Below are 17707 nucleotides of genomic sequence, written 5' to 3'. Positions count from 1 at the left end.
GAAAGCCAGCTCCTTTATCAGTGACTGAAACCTTGTATTTCATAGAATCATAGAATGGTTTGGGTTGGAAGGGACCTCAAAGATCATCTAGTTCCAACCCCCCTGCTACAGGCAGGGACACCCTCCACTAGACCACATTGCCCAAAGCCTCTTCCAACCTGGCCTTAAACACTTCCAGGGATGGGGCCTCCACAACCTCTCTGGGCAACCTGTTCCAGTGCCTCACCACCCTCACAGTAAAGAATTTCTTTCTAACATCTAATCTAAATTGACCCTCCTTCAGCTTAAACCCATTACCCCTTGTCCAGTCACTACACTCCCTGATAAACAGTCCCTCACCATCTTTCCTGTAGGCCTCTTCATGTACTGGTAAGCCTCAATCTCCCCAGAGCGGCCCTTTCTCCAGGCTGAACAATCCCCACTCTCTCAGCCTGTCCTCATAGCAGAGGTGCTCCATCCCTCCGATCAGCTTCGTGGCCTCCTCTGGACTCGCTCCAACAGCTCCATGTCTCTCTTGTGCTGGGGCCCCCAGAGCTGGACGCAGTACTCCAGGTGGGGTCTCACAAGAGCCGAGTAGAGGGGCAGGATCACCTCCCTTGACCTGCTGGTCACACCTCTTTTGATGCAGCCCAGGACACGGTTGGCTTTCTGGGCTGCAAGCACACACTGCCAGCTTATGTTGAGCTTATCATCAATCAATCCCCCCAAGTCCTTCTCAGGGCTGCACCTACTTATGTCAATTCTGTTGCACTTTGCATTTTGCCCATACACCTGTTTTACTTCAGGACAGTTCCAACTCTGACCTGAACCACCAGGATGAAAAGACAGCAGACACCAGCATAACATCTGCATTTTAAGTATTTCCAAAAAACTATGAGCTTAAACCATATTTGAAGGCAAATTTGGACATCAAAGCCATATGCACTTGAAAAGCAATTTAATTTTTTTTCCCCCCAGAAAGACATTCCTGAAGGCACAAGTCAGCCAGAGAATCACAATAGCTTTAATGACTAATATGTTTACTTGTCTTGCTACAGCGCGTATGGGGAAAACGATGCTCAGGGTATCTCATCTTCTAGGAAAGAAGTCACACACTTGCTGCTGGCCCGGGGCTGAGAGCCAAGTGGGGAGGTAGGAGGCATTCATGCACACTGCCTGTTCGTAGGCAGCAGTGAGTGTGCAGAAAAAGCTGCATAACTTGTCCCACAAGGAACATTGATGCAAATTTGAGGGGAGGTAATGGGTTATGTCTGAGACCCCCAATTCCTTCATGCATTTATTTCTTGCATGTGTGAAAGTTTAGCCTAGGGTGGGGTATGGGGATGTCAAGCTAAACCTCATCAGTGGCTAAGTATGAGGAAAGCTGTTTCTTCTGCATGGCTAATTCTCCTCTTCACTTTCCTCTCTGCTCTACTAACCTCATACTCAACTTGGGTTGCACTGAGGAGATAAAAGACCAAGTTTACTGACCTCTGAAGTTACTGCCCTTCTTGGTTTTACTTTTATCCCCAAACCTATCCGCCACATATCTTCACTGTCTAACTTTTCCAGATGTGTTTCAGTCTGACTTTTGCCTCCTTCCATCTTCTGAGCTTGCACTTTGTGAGGTTTCCAAAAATCTTGGGAAGGACAGTGCTGACACTTCATTCTTGCCCTTTTTGATCTGCTTCTTCATGCACCCCAGTGCTGGGAATTTCTCAGACTGCCACTCCCTGCTTTTCTCATTTAGTGGGTCAAGTTTGGCTGACCTATTGGCTTTCAACTCCCATTTGTGGTGGCACCTCTCTCATGGCCCTGTTGTCTTTTTGATTTAACATCCTGATACTAGGTGACCTTATCCAGGAGGCCAGAGCTGCATCCCCCACCAAGCTCAAGGCTTATTAGCCTTTAGGAACTGCAGCTCAGGTACCCAGCACCAAATCCTCCTTCAGTCTCCTATTCTCTTCTTCTGCAAGTCCTTCCAGTGCTTTGCCCATGTTGCTCCTAATGCACAAGGGAGGAAAAAGCAGCAAAGAGGAGTACGCAAAAAAAAAAATCAGAGATGAAGTTTATGAATTTTCTACTTTCCATTTTACAAATCCCTCCAAGTCTCTTGCCATAAACAAACATCCATTGAGTTAGAGGCTAAATCAGCGCTATAAGTTACACAGCCAAACAGAAAATATCTGCTCCAACAAGACAGACTCTTTCTCAGTCCTCCCCTGAAGTACTAGGGGGCTGCACAACTATTTTACACAGACCAGGGACACATGCTATCCTCCCTCCTGCTGATGCTGAGCCAACATAGCCCAGCCCTCTCACTAAATCCACACAGGTATCAAACAGACACAAAATCACAGCCAGAATCACAACTGTTAGGGGCTCCTCTAGGAACAAAATCACAATTAGATGCCTCAGTAAACAAGAGGATTTCAGGTTGACTTAATTATGACTAAGTTCATAGCCTTGCCTAAATAATCCTCCAAGATGAGCCAAAGCAAACTGACTGTGCAGTAGGCACAGCATGGCATGCAACTGTCACGTCCCCTTCAGTACTTTAGCAGAGGCAAAAATGAGCCCTTGCAAAAATCCCACTCGCATACAGAGCATTTGAGGACATTACTGCCCCATCACTGCAGGATGAAGGGAATAAGGGAGGCAGATTTTTTTTTTTTTTGGGCTATTAAGAGACTTTACTCTCTTGGTCCCTCCTAAGGACTCATTTGTAATAATACAGTCACTCCAGATTGGGGTATTTATTTCATTGGGGGTGAAATCTCCACCCCAGCTCTTAATGGTCTATGCTGGCAAGGTAGAGTCAGGGACAGCTTCTTCCAGAAGCCATGAGAAAGCAGAGTTACTACTACACAGGCTGCATCTCATGAGACCTGAAGGATAAAACATTTTTAAAAACAATGATTTACCAAATCCAGACCAAGAATGGCCAATGCCAAGAACATGCACTAAAGAAACAAGCATCACTATCCACAGCACTGGCCCAGAGATGTCACAAGTCTGCCTGGCCAAGGCTGCTGGCCCAGCAAGGCAGGTAGGAACCACCACTTCTCAGGGCCAACACCTACAAGATCAGTGTTGCATCCAGCCCTCCTGCTCAAATCACAGAGCAGAAAATCCTCTGAAGACATTTAGAAAGGGCTCGTTTTAGCAGAAGAGCCAGACACTTCAACTGCTCTAACAAAAACTCCTTGGAAACACCAAGTGCAAAGGGTTAAACCTACTTTACCTAAATTATGTTACTGCAACTACTCTGAATGACCTAGGTTTAAAGAGGGTTTCAGGACTTGTTCTGCAAACTTAAGAGCAGGTACAGGGTCTAGGAAAGTTCAAAGCGCTACCTATAAGGAAGAGGATTCTGCAGGAAAAAACATGAGCTTTGCTCATTTCCAGATGTGAAGATCAAAACCCCTTAAGTCTATTCCAGGAAAAAAAGTGATAAGTTGACCAGCTTCTGCACTGTAGGCAACCCAAAGCTTTAAGGTTACGTGTAATTCAGGGACAGGAGCAGCAAGCTACAGATGGCACAGCTTGTTTTTCAGGTATGTTTTCTGGTTAAAGAATGAATGTCTGAACGGAAAAGCAAAGCAATGACCAATACACAGGAAATTCCAGAAAAGAAAGCCGAGTTACAGCATTTCCTTCTGACTTTAAAATACAAAGCATGTAACGTTTTACAGAGCTACAGATCAAACAGTGAGAAGTCAGGCCAAATACTGACAGGCAACTTTTAAGTGAAATTACTGTGCAGGAATGGCCAAGAAGTCTTCTGGCTACAGGAAAGACAAGCAGCAGCTTCCTTCAGAGACTTCTGATCATAAGGAGTAAATACCTTGGACCAACAACGCACAGTGATCCGTTAATCCCACCCTTGACTAAGCATCTGGAATCAAAGTCCTGTAACCATTTCAACCCCCTACTGCTCTGCATCCCTTCAGCACCTGTCTCTTTGAAGTGCTTTTTTTTCAGATTTACAGCAGGAGCTGAGGAAGGTAGACACACACACTGCAGCCTTTTGTAGAAACCTCAGTGCTGAGAGCTTACTAGGAGAACCCAATGGACACAAGCAGCACAAGTGCTTCATCTCCTTACCCAAACCCCCTTGTATTTAAGCATCTGCACACCTCTGAAGCAGGGGCATGGCTGATGTTGGCCAGCCTTACCTTGAGTGGCTTAGGACCATGCGACTTGTGCCCATCGCTCATCGCCGAGGGTCTCTGATTCACCACCGTCAACAAGTGGCGTTGGTGGACTAAGGCTTCCTTGAACTCCTCTTCAGTTTTGGTTTCTAGGAGTTTCTGCCGAAAGGTTATGTCCGAAAACATTGTGGCAAACGTCCTGCCCACTTCTGTGGCTGTTTTGGTACTTTTCTGAGAAGAAACAGAAAAAGCCTTGTAAGTCTATTTTCTTTCACTTCTGAAAGGTAAACCCACTGATTTAACCCATTGGGCACCATCTGAAGAGCAAGCTGCCTGGCTTCCAGAACCTCAGAGACACACCAACCACAGCAGGATCCTGTGAAGGCATCAACATATAGACCCTGACCAGAAGCACCGGTCAGTCTTATTTGATCAACTTCCCAAGACTTGATCCAAAGCTGAATCATGCTGAGCATGCATTTTATCCCTGGTCTCCCTTCAAGGTTACTAAAACTAAACAAATTAAGGGTCGTTTCTATCCTACAGCATCTCAGCATTACTTCTACTGGGGTGGAAAAACACTGTAGTCAAGGTTCCTGCAGGTAAAAGTATCCTGATATCTTTTCTGGAAGTCTGAGATTATTGTGCACATCTGCTTCATCGGCTTCCTTCTGAGCATTAAAACTCAATTCAGTTGGCCTCTCTGGGGCAATTCTAGCAGCACAAGTGGAGATTTAGAGCTCTCAGCTAAAGTAACTACTGGCACAGAGGAAAGCACAGGAAACAAGCAGCTGAGCATACACACAAGCAGCAGTGTATCTTCACCAAATAGCCTGGAAGGGACAGGAGACTCAAACATGAAAAAGGAACTAGTGCTATTTGCAGGCAGTAACATTTCTGTGAGCTACAGGCCTGATCTTTGAGGGTCCAGCTTTAACAGTACGCAAGCCCACTTTCCTATTGCTCCAAGCAACTGGAAACTAGATACAAAGAGCACGGTAAAGGAGAGCGAGCTCCCCAGCCCTGCACAAACCCACCAATTCCAAGCTCTGCAAATCCTGATCTACTCAACTGCTTGTACCACTTTGGTCAGGACAGATAAGATACTTGTCAAGGCAAAGTTATGCAGAATCACAGCTCATTAAGAGCTCCTTTTGATGCAAAGTTTTAACCCCCTCACCTTAGCTACACTCAACACTCATCATGCAGCAACTGCTAGACACCCCCAAACAACCACCCTCCTTTGGACAGTCTCCAAGCTCCTTGCACTACTGTGAAGAGTAGTAGCAAGCATATGTGATTGATCTGAATTAGTTTTTGCGATTCATGATGAAGAAATTGTTCATCTGCTTTAACACAACCAAATAATTCAGCAGTGCTTGATGCAGAGGCATAGACACGTGGTAGTGATAGGACAAGGAGTAATGGGTTTAAGCTGAAGGAGGGTCGATTTAGATTAGATGTTAGAAAGAAATTCTTTACTATTAGAGTGGTGAGGCACTGGAACAGGTTGCCCAGAGAGGTTGTGGATGCCCCATCCCTGGCAGTGTTCAGGGCCAGGTTGGAAGAGGCTTTGGGCAACGTGGTCTGTGGAAGGCATCCCTGCCCGTAGCAGGGGGGTTGGAACTAGATGATCTTTGAGGTCCCTTCCAACCCAAACCGTTCTATGATTCTATGACGTTTAATTTAAATCCAAACCTTTCCCTAGAAACTTAAGTGAAGATAATCTGCTCTGGGAATTGATTTTACAATTTGTAAGCTTGGTCCTTGCAGACTGAGCCATTCTGGATTTGCCATCACAGGGGAGGCTTCTCCTTTCACCTCTAAATAGGAGCGGTCCTTGGGCTGGATGCTGCAAGGGATTACTTCAAGTTGCCCAATGCCACTCCCTTTCTTTGCTTTCTCAGAGAGATAAATGGTTTATAGGAAGAGCACAGACATTTGCAAAAGAACTCAAGTTTTTTCCATCCTTCATATTAGAGGAGGCCAAGGAACTGGATTCCTCAGCACAACAGATGCCCGTTTTCTGGGCTTATCCCAAGCAAGGCTCATTTAGTCTGTTACTGTCAGCAGGTTAATTATTTTAACTGCTGTACCAGAAATGCGTACTTAGAGCTGGCTAGATAAACTCATTTAAAATAAAAAGCATATTGGCAACTGCAGCTCTTCTTGGCCTCCGCTCCCTTTCCTTAATTTGATGCTGTCCATTAGAATTGCAAACTTTCAGGATACAAGCGGATGCAGAGCTGTTCGCTGGGTGCTTTGCACGTAGCTGGCTGGAGATAAGCAAACTGCCATACAATGAAAGAGAGATCAATGCAATTGCACGTGGGTTCAGTTGTTTGCCTGCTGCTTTTCATAAAGAACATCAATATGTTTTCAGCCTGTTGGGTTTGAGATCTATGCCAAAAGCATTGAACTGCTCAGCTGGGAAAGATCTGCCAGAAATCCTGGGAAATAAGGAAACACCAGTATTTCCATTTAAACAAGGGTGGTAGTGGAGGGGAGGAGGAGACAGACAGACCAGACTAGAAGGTCTCAAGGTTACGCAGATAGCATTGAAGAGCAGGAAATTGAATCAGGATATGTCCTGTTCCAGACAAGGTCCCCAACCTCTCCAACACCTCCCAGAAGCACACACCTAGTAGCCCCAAGGTGTAAACAGCCAGCTTATGTGTGAAAAGGTCTTGAGCTTTGAACCATTCAACCATTAGCCAGAAGAACACACCATCTTGATCAAGCCAGTGCTTTCTAGGAAGACAGGATAGTGATCCCCAATTGACCTTGATGCCCCCCATGATATTGCAGTAAGTGTGTACTACTATGCTATTTGTTGGCCTTGTCTACACCAGTAAGTACACTTAAGCAAACTTTAACCTTGTTGTTTTGAGTGCCAAAAGCTGTGAAAATACATACCAAAGGACCTCAGCAGAGTCTGACCTTACAAGCACCCCAGCTCCCAAGTAGTCTCACCCATGCTGCAACAGAGCTCACAAAACTACGTCTTCCTCCTGGTTACATCAGTCCACCTACAACTGCTGCAACCATATCTGCAGTGTAATTGAGAGTCCCAATCAAGAGCATTTACTGGGAAGCAACCCAGACCTTTGCAGTGGGGCATCAGCTGTGGATTCACAAGAGCCCTTCACAAGCACAGCTTTAACCAAGAGCAACATTCCTAACTCTAAAAATAGTAGCTAAACTGGTAAAGCTGGAAGGGGGGAATCTGTGGAGCATGACATGCATCACAGAGGTAGCTCTAGCAGAAAGCATATGGGGACTCCAGACACTTGATCTGCAGTGTTCTCCTCCCAGTCAGGCTGGAGGCCATTCTCCAATGAGATGAGGATACAACTGACTAATCTACCCCTCACAGACACTTATAATAAACCATCTTGATAACCGTTGAGAAGATCTCAACCCTTTTCACATCCCCTTGTGTTTCAAAAATAATATGCTGTTGTTAACCATAGAAGGAGACCAAAGAAAAGCAATCTTGGGAGAACCCTCTGAAGCACCAGAGAAAATGAGAGCAATACTCACCATTTTAGGAGGAGCCAGGACTAATATCACAAATCTTACTTCACAGGAGTTTTCACCCCAATTCTGAGGCCTCTCCAGGCGGCTGATGCAAACGTGACGTCGCTGAAGGGACTTTATAGTGCAACTGTCAATGAAGATGGCATTGTTATACTTGGCACTATGACACACAGCATGCTCTCTGCTGGTGCACAAGGCTTACAAACACACATTTCAGCTTTGAGAAATACAAAGTGTTGTTGGTTGTGAAAGGCTCACTTGTGAAGTCTTAAACAGGGACTAAGTTACTGTTAGCCCAGTTCTGCTAGCTCTTTTGTAGACTTTGAACATCCAGGTTTTTATGGAAAAAACTTTCAAGACTTCAAGGTATATTCTTCCTCTTCCCCCACCTGCTTTTTAACAGCCAAGAATTCTAAAGATAGAGAACACAACATACCTAGTACTTGCAGTGCTACAGAAGCTTCTACAAAGAAAACTCTTAGAAAAAACCTAATGCTTACATTACTGGAGAGCAGTTTACACTTCATTTCACCTAATCTCCTAAAGTGCTTTCGGAAACATGAAGGTAAGATGCCAAACCAACATATTCCCACTTTTGCCTTGGGCAGATCTCTGATTGACTAGCTTTCCCTACTTGCTCTCAGCTGTTATTTTTCCCCTTTCTGATACAGGTGTTACAGAAACCAAGCTGACATCCCTGCTCAAGATCTAGAGAGGCTGTAGCAGGCAGGATTACTGCTCAGAGAGAAATCCTTGGCTGCAATCCAGCCAGCCCTGCTGGGCACATGATGGCTGTTTCACTCCCATAACAAAGACTAGCAACAAGGTCTTTGAAATAAACAGAGATCACCTGTGGAAGCCATGAAGGACCAGGTCTGTCTCCACCCTGGGACATTTACATAGCTGTGATCTGAGTAGCCATAATTATTTCCTGCTGGAAAATTCTGACCATGGCTTGGTGCAGTTGCACCAGTTAACACCAGCCTGGACCACAAATCTCCTGCTCCCATTAAAGCCACCTACTACTCTCAACTCTTCTGAAAAGCACTGATTAGATACATACATAGGTTTTGCCTATTGGCACTGAAAGAAGTATGGAGGTGTGTTTTCCTACCTCAGAGTGATGATTTTTTTTTTTCCTGGTTCAAAGTAACTTAGAGTGCTCACTCCCTTTTATTCATCTAGCAAGTGTCTATCACAGTCCTCAAATCATCTCTCCTTTAACTTCTCTTCCACAATCCTAGCCCATTTCTTTCCTTTTAACACATTCTCACACCCATGCACCCTGAAGCTTGTTGCAGTAATGCTCCTGAAGGTCTTTGGCTGAAGATGTACTAGTCAGGAGCACATTATATTTTCTATTAAGTTCTTAATAACTTGCATACAAAAGTCACACCACTAAGTATTTTCTAACCAAGTTTGACTTCCTGATCACAGACTGGAAGCAGCCTACTTACACAAATTAATCTAATAAAGGCACTTGTCCAAGAGCAACCAAACAGCTTAATTAGAACAATATAGGTCATGAGTAAGATTACAGTATTTCATTTATTTCCTAACACCCCTCCACCACAGTCCTTTGTCCTTTTTCTGCTCAAATCAGCCTTGGAAGGGAGAAAGATCAAGGTAGGTCCTAAGGTTAGGAATAAATCTCTTCTAAAGTAATTGAAAATAGAGTGCAAGCTATCTTCTCACCTAAACCCATAGTTTGGATCTGCAACAATCTTTGTCCTAGAACAGGGGGGAATGGCCTGAAGCTGCAGGAGGGCAGATGGAGATGAGATGTGAGGCAGAAATTCTTCCCTGTGAGGGTGCTGAGGCCCTGGCCCAGGTTGCCCAGAGAAGCTGTGGCTGCCCCTGGCTCCCTGGCAGTGTTCAAGGCCAGGTTGGATGGGGCTTTGGACAACCTGGGCTAGTGGAGGGTGTCCCTGCCCATGGCAGGGGGTTGGAACTAGATGGGCTGTGAGGTCCCTGCCCACCCAAACCATTCTGTGATTCTTCCCTCCCAAGGGATCAAATAAGCACAGACAACACTGGTTTTCACAAACAATCAAAGCCCTCGGTAGCAATCCTGCTGTGGCTGGACAGCATACAAGTCTCCTTGTGTTACAATTCAGGAAGCCAATGGGGAAGACACATGAATTCCAGGCTTTATACTAACAGGAGAACCTTCAAATGGTCCAACACCTTCAGTTGTCTCCCTATCCACTTGAACTGGTCAACAGTGAATTATCAAAAGTGACCCTTTATTTCATGTTCCATTCTCAGTATTTTCATATCTCAGATGTTCAGCTCACTGACTGTTTTGAAAAGGAAGGCTTTCTGGGCATTTTGAACATCATTTCTACTTCAGAGATGGCCAGAAGCAGGTATAAGATGCCTATTGCTCACAGAGCTGTACTAATGCTTTCCAGACATCATTTCTTTCCTACCATGTCTATCAGGCAGTACCTGACCTAGCAAGAACTACTGAAATACAAAGCATGACCAGAAAAGACTTATTACAGGGCAAGGGCTGATCACACCAGCACACACCCTGGTGCCTGAAGTTGGGGAGGATACCAAGGCATGCACATGAACATAAGTTTACACGTGTTGTGGAGGTATGAGTTACCAGCCACCTCTCAGCAGTGCTGCTCAGCAGTACCTGCTTGCCTGGTCTCACCCTCTTTGAGTAAATCCAAGAACTGAAACCTCACAAAAACACCAGAATTTCAGCTTGCTCCTACTCCAGGCAGTAAAGTCAAGATGCTGGAGTCCTGTTCCCCTAGCTACAATATGTGAAGTCATGTAGCAACATAGCAAGTTATTTGGAAAAACCTATTATATAGTGCAATAATTAAACAAGTCACATGTTGCTCTGTAGCTAGCTTTCTCCCTGAAATGAGAGGGTTATGTTTCAGCTCCAGTGGCAGTTCACAGGGCCACAACATCACTTGAGCTCATGAGCTTCTTGGGCACAGAGGGGAAAACTTGACTCTAAAAGGCTGCTCTTATTTACTGGATCGCTTTCACATACAAGCTAATTTTCCTGGCAGCCATGCCAAAACCTTGTGCTTCTCTAAATCAGAAGTCTGCTGTTTCCTTACCTCGAGGGACTGGGAAAGTGTGCAACAAAAGGATCTCACAGCGCTTCAGCAGTACTGGAAGATTTAGCAACCTGAGCGCACTCACAAGACACCAAGAAATGCACTGTCATCATTACCCATTGTTATCTGAAATAGTTTTATCCACAGTGCTGGAGTTCAGGAGTTCTCACTTATGACAGAGTTTCTTCCGATTCTTCTGTAAAGAGCTGTATTGACACCGGCACATGCATCTGAACCCCAGTATCACCTACACCAGTAAAACTGAGCGTGGACCACTGAAGAATTTCCAACTTAATTTAAATCAATGTATGGATACAATTTAAGTCAATAGAATCATTTAGGCTGGAAAAGACCTTTAAGATCACCAAGTCTAACTGTTAACCTCACACTGCCAAGCCCACCACTAAACCATGTCCCTGAGCACCACATCTACACATCTTTTAAATCCCTCCAGGGATGGGGACTCCACCACTTCCCTGGGCAGCCTGTTCCAGGGATTGACAACCCTTTCAGTCAAGAAGTTTCTCCTAATATCCAATCTAAACCTCCCCTGGCACAACTGGAGGCTGTTTCCTCTTGTCCTATCACTTGTTACTTGGGAGAAGAGACCAACCCCCACCTGGCTACACCCTCCTCTCAGGGAGTTGTAGAGAGCAATCAGGTCTCCCCTCAGCCTCCTGTTCCCCAGGCTAAACAACCCCATTTCCCTTAGCTGCTCCTCACCAGACTTGTGCTCCAGACCCTTCACCGCTTGGTTGCCCTTCTCTGGACACGCTCCAGCACCTCAATGTCCTTCTTGTAGCGAGGGGCCCAAAACTGAACATAGAGGTGCGGCCTCACCAGTGCCAAGTACAGGGGGATGATCACCACGCTGGTCCTGCTGGCCACACTGTTTCTGATACAAGCCAGGATGCTGTTGGACTTCTTGGCCACCTGGGCTGTCAACCAACACCCCCAGTTCCTTTTCCACTGGGCAGCTTTCCAGCCACTCTTCCCCAAGCCTGTAGCATTGCCTGGGGTTGTGGTGACCCAAGTGCAGGACCCAGCACTGAGCCTTGTTGAACCTCATACAGTTGCCTCGGCCCATGGATCCAGCCTGTCCAGATCCCTCTCTAGAGCCTTCCTACTCTCAAGCAGATCAACACTCCTGCCCAGCTAGGTGTCATCTGCAAACCTACTGAGGGTGCACTCGGTCCCCACGCCCAGATCATTAATAAAAATATTAAAGAGAACTGGCCCCAATACTGAGCCCTGGGGAACACCGCTTGTGACTGGCCGCCAACTGGATTTAACTCCATTCAGCACAACTCTTTGGGCCTGGCCATCCAGCCAGTTCTTTACCCAGCAAAGCATATGCCCGTCCAAGCCACAGGCAGCCAGTTTCTCCAGGGGAAAGCTGTGGGACACTGTGTCAAGGGCTTTACTAAAGTCCAGGTACATAACATCCACAGCCTTTCCCTCATCCACTTCGTGGGTTACCTTGTCATAGCAGGAGATCAGGTTGGTCAAGCAGGACCTGCCTTTCATGAACCCATGGTGACTGGGCCTGATCACCTGGTTGTCTTGTACCTGCCAAATAATACCCTGACAAATTGGGCTGAGTTGGTTTAGTGAGGGGAAACCAGATTTAAGCAGGTGCCACAGAGCAGGTCTGATGCACCAGAGCACTCCTGCATGGAAAGGAAAGACAGTGCCTTTGTGCAGAATGCAGCCTCATCTGCCCTGAGCCTAGCCTCACACTGTTATATCTGTTTATCTGGGGAAAAAACACTGGTGTCTCACTACTTATAGTGCAAGGCCAATCACTTCTGCCCATGCATCATTCAGCATTTTTCTCTTCAAATTTAAGCCATTATTCAGCTGACTCCAATCCTATTCCCTGGTGTAGCACAGCTCCCACTTCTGTTTTGATTCCAGAATCTAGATACAAATAAAATACAAAACTGCAGCCCCTACTAGACTTGTGCAAATATTTGTAAAGGGCAAAAAACATTATTTGGTTCACATGGAGAAATCCCAAGTTATGCAAGACTGCAGGTAAAACTCAACTAGTTCAGGCCAAGAGGAGAGCCACTTCCAAAATGAAGCAACTTTTTTTCCCAAGTAGCACTTAAATTCCCACTAAGGAAAAAAAATTCTGAAGGCTAAATAGCCAAACCCCCCAAAAATCTGAGAACTAGTAAGACATTTTCAGCTGACTCTAAATCAAGTCTAGTTTGGCCAAAGCCTCCAAGTTCCCTTTTGGTTTGAGTTGAGCTAAATTTGATTCTCCTTTAGTTTGGCCAACAAGCTGAAAAAAAGAAATAAACCTATTTTCACCCAGTATTAGTTACATAAGGAAATGCTGGGCTATGATTTAATGAGATGCCAGGTTGTGTTCTCAGCAATTTTATCTTGATCCTCCAATAACTGAGCTCATAAAGGGGGCATTTAAATTATAGCACACATCCCTGCTTCGCTGTCCTCTCTTTCCAGGCTGCATATCTAGCAGCACTGAGCATGGCACTTGGATGGTGAGAACTGGCAACGTTCCACCAGAATCACTGATACACCGAGTCACACACACCACAGGTCTGCCCCACGCCCAAGATGTTATCAGAGTTATAACACATTTCTCAAACAAATCATAAAAAGGGTCAAACTATGGAGACCCAAGAGAAACAGAAACCCTCTTTAAACAGGGCAAGAAAGGAAGTTAATTCAGAAACAAATTATCCCCTGCAGTAAGAAAAAGTGCCCAGCAGAGGTAATCAGCTAGCCAGCCTTTTCCTGTCCCAATGCAGAATAACAATGACACTTGTTCTCATCCACTGCAAATAAATCTTCCTCTGCAGAGCAGCACTAGGCACAAGCTTTCAGAAACCAGAATTCGCAAGTGAGAAATGAAGCTGTGACCAGCAAGCCAGCTCGCCTGCAGCTTGGCACAGGGTTGTTTCGGCAACAAAGTCGCTCCAAGTTGGCTATCGTTTTGGACTGGTAAATGCACTTTTCTGGGCTCCAGAAAGACCCATCCTCTCTAGCAGTTAATCTCTCTAGCAGAAAGTATTTCCTACAGGTCAATGCATAAGGAGAGACCTCCTCGTCCCCATACACACGCTGCAGACACCGCGAGTCATCCTTCTCTCCAACAGATCTCCTTTGGGACCCAAATTCCTAATGACAGGTTTGAATTTGAAAACTCCTTTTCATAACACAGCACCTGCAAGAGCTTCAGCTCTCCGGCATAACCTGGGACAGTCCAACAAGGGTGGCTACAGGTACTTAAGAGAAAATTAATCAGTTCTTTGAACCCAAAGAACACTTGAGATGATGGTGGTAAATTTTGGAAAAGAGGCTCTTTTTTACAAGACTGCAGACATTGCAACCATTCTTCTAAGTGATAACATTTGTTTTAAACAGTTGAACTGTTTAATTTCCCACAGCATCCCATTCTTCTTTGAAAGAAGCAGCATTATTCTGAGAAATACACAATGACTGAAGCATGCCTATTTGAAATCTATTCAACAACTAAACCAGAAGCAACGTAGCTTTTCTATAGACCCACAAACCTTTGGGTCTAGACAAACTCTTACACCCATGAAATAGTCTTTGCTTTTACTTTTGTTGAGAGATCCATTAGTAACATGTTTCACACAACCATTATACATTAATCCAAGAAGTTACTACTCAAATTTTACTTTATTTGAACAGCAGTCTTGCTTGATATCCCAAATAACCTCACAATACCTCTTTTTGAAAGGCTACCTGGCTTTTTCCAAGTACAACTCCTCCACAGGAATCCTTACAATGACATACTGTATCAGAGTAAGCAATTTTACAGCAACACAGAACATGCAAACCACTAAACCACTCTGCTTGCAGTAAGGTTTTTTTCCTCTGCTTTGCCTGTTAAAACAGCTTTAGCAAACCAGTTGAATGCACTGAAAATAAGTCTTTCACCAATCCACATGCCTTATCAATGCAGCCAAAGGAAATGGCTCTTCAACTACTCAATCCAGACTAGTAAGCAGCTTGCTTTCATGTTTTTCTAAAGATTTAGCTTTAGAAGAAAGTAATTATATCTATCTCCTGGCAAGAAGCATATAGCCTAGGGGAATGCCATTAATTCAGCTCAGGGAGCATTTGTTCAATAACCCACACAGCTGGTGTTTCTCCTAGGAGGAGATCAAGGAGAGAGATCCACCAGCAGTCAGTTAACAGTTACTTTAACATCCTTGGCACTAGGTATCCTTCACTTCAAGGGAAAAAGAAAATTAAAATAGCCATTTGCATCTCCAGCCTTCCCTGGGCTTTTTGAGCCACAAAGCTGTGCAACACCAGAACCAATAGCTCTCACAGGGGCTCCTTCCCCACCTTTCCTGATCCAGACATGCGAGAAACATCCAGTTTACCTTCTCCAGACTCTGGATCATGGTGGGTCTGGCTAGTTCCTGGGGAACTCCTAGCACCCTCCAGACAGTACATCTACCTGCTGCAGTCACTGCATGCTGGAGGGGTACCAAAGTACCTCCACTAAGCTCCTACTATCAGCAGAGCTTCCTCATGCTACATAACTAAGTCTGAGGATAAGACTTCAACACTCCCTGTTCTGGGACAGGTCTGGCTATCCCTCGTCCTAAGTTCTCTAATGAAACAACCAACCAGCAGCTTCACAGTGAAGCAGCAAGAGATCTCCATGCCAGTTTGTGTCTTGCTGTGCTGGCAAATGCTATGAATGTGAGAAAGAGTTGTGTCCATGGTTTCTAAGGTATGAGATCATGTCCTTGACTGATGAAGCAAATCTGTAACTCTGAAGATTTGCTTTCTAGTTAGAAAACAATCATGTACACAAATACTTAGTAACCTTCATTCTTCTAGAGCTGAAGATTGCTGGTTAGTGGGGCACGCAGTATTGTGCCACACTTAGCTACACAGAATTTTAATGAATGAGTCTCAAGGTTTCCATAGGCTTATGTACCCTCATATGGCTTCAGCAAGATCAGGTTTTGCACATTTTTGACCAAAAAAAAGAAGCCATAAAGCCTATTGTTAATTAGAAGCCAGTTGTTTTCCTGAACTTCAGTGGAACATTCAAACCTTGAAATCTTCAGTTCCCCAGTGGTTTGTTCTGGCATGCAGCTATAGCCCAGATCCATATAGTATATCTGACCTTTGCTGGAGGTTCAATAGACCTAAAACTATCAGAAAAGCACCAATTCCAACAGAAGCTGAATAGCTATTTCACCCTAAGTTTTCTGCACTGCTTTCCACACTGAGGGTAAGTCTGATAAAAAAAAAGAGAAACCCTCTCTCCAGCACAGGAGAGAGAAGGAACCAAATTTTTCTGTCTGTTAGGAATGCTCTTCTGCAGCCAGGCTCTGCATAACTCAATGAAAATCCTACACAGTTTTTCTTTATCTTAAAGCTAATTTAGGCTTTAATATTCCCCCTCAAAAATCAATGCAGAAGCAGTACTACCAAAGCCATATTTGAGCTGCTCTCTCATTAAGATAATCCTACCATAATACTGAAGCCTACCTCATCCACTAGGAGTAAAAAGTTAATGTGCACAAAAACCAGAAGGACTAATTTAAAATTTAGCAAAGAGTATAGACTAAATGCAAGGATAAAGAACAGCAGTTATCTTAAATGTTCTTCCCACTCATACAGAAAATTTTTTCATCAATAAATTCCTTTTACTTCAGAGTTTTGGAAGTTGTTTTGCAGTCTGACTTCAAGAAAAACGTAAGATCTAAAAATATGGTTCACAATCTGTTGCACAATAGCTACAGCAGAAATACAGTGCAATAATTAGATAATTATAGTTAATAACTCATCACTGCTTTCCCACCACTTTCTTCTTCTCCTTCTTCAGAGTAACAAAAGGAAGAAACAAGGAAAGTTTTGCACAAGACACCTTCAGGCTGTGAGCTTATTTTTCAAATCACGTCTTGTCATGGAAGCTAGTATTACTCACATAGATGCATTTAAAGCTTTGGCACACTTTCTACAGAAAGGCTGAACCTACCCTTTCCAGGTTCATGTACATAATCACAGCATTTGTATCATGACCTCTAGAAATACTTTGTTATTAAGTCAACGCCCTCCAAAGCCCTCCACAGAACCACATCACATGCCACGGTAGAAACTTCTACCCTCCCCGGAGTAGGATGTACATATCCTTATTGCCATTATCCTACCTATGGTATCCAAAAAGGGAGAAAACTGATCAAAAGCCTTCTTGGTTGTTCAGTACAGAGAGACCACTTTACAGTATGAACTCATTTTCTTCTTTGTGCGAGCTGCTCTGTACAAGCCTGATGTAAGAGTAGAACTTAAAGTAACACATACAGCACAGACATTATCCAGTTCATTTATTTCACAGAACAGAGCCCTGATATGCAGTAGTTTCCTTTCTACAGAGACACCACATCTTTATCTTTCATAAGAGATTAGAAAGGAGGAGGAGAGGTTGTTGTTTGTTGTTGGGTTTTTTGAGGTTTTTTAGTTTGTTTCTTTTAAATCATCTATTTCCAAGGCAGAATACTCTACATTTTTTCCAGCCATAAGCAGAGGGGAAGAAGAACTGCTAGTAGAAGGAGAGCTATTGTCCTAGCAAACTGGCTGTGAAAGCTAAAATACATGCTTCCACTCCCCAAGCCTTTAGGTACCTATCCAACATATCCTAGTAATTTCTCTGGGAATTAACGTATTTCTTGACAACTTGACTTAGAGACTGCATATACATAAAGCAGCAGACAGAAGTCAAATCAAATTGCTTTGGTTGGCTCAGTGACTCAGGTTCTGGCCTTCCTCTGTGAAGGGACAGTTTGGCTCGCCCAAATTGCTTGAACTTTGAGACTGTAATTGCAAAACTCAGTTTTGGTCAAATGGAAACTGGGGTGAAGCCACCATGTCTTGTAAATCCCAGGTGACAAAGTCCTTACTGTCTTAAGGGTCTGCTCC

General features: G+C 44.4%; 1 protein-coding gene across 4 annotated transcripts in view; it reads right to left on the bottom strand.

The window, feature by feature from the left end:
* SLC4A11 (solute carrier family 4 member 11) overlaps nt 1-17707 on the bottom strand; it is a 97891-nt gene that overhangs the window by 34880 nt on the left and 45304 nt on the right. For all 4 annotated transcript variants that reach the window (XM_054824417.1, XM_054824415.1, XM_054824416.1 and 1 more), the window contains 2 exons: nt 7677-7800; nt 4158-4364 (listed from right to left, as the gene is read on the bottom strand). In XM_054824417.1, coding sequence (XP_054680392.1) covers nt 4158-4364; nt 7677-7800 — 331 coding nt within the window. The remainder of the gene's footprint in view (nt 1-4157; nt 4365-7676; nt 7801-17707) is intronic.

The sequence above is a fragment of the Grus americana genome, chromosome 4 (genome assembly GCF_028858705.1).
Source record: "Grus americana isolate bGruAme1 chromosome 4, bGruAme1.mat, whole genome shotgun sequence".
Taxonomy (NCBI): Eukaryota; Metazoa; Chordata; class Aves; order Gruiformes; family Gruidae; genus Grus; species Grus americana.
This window is presented reverse-complemented; position numbering and strand designations above follow the sequence as displayed.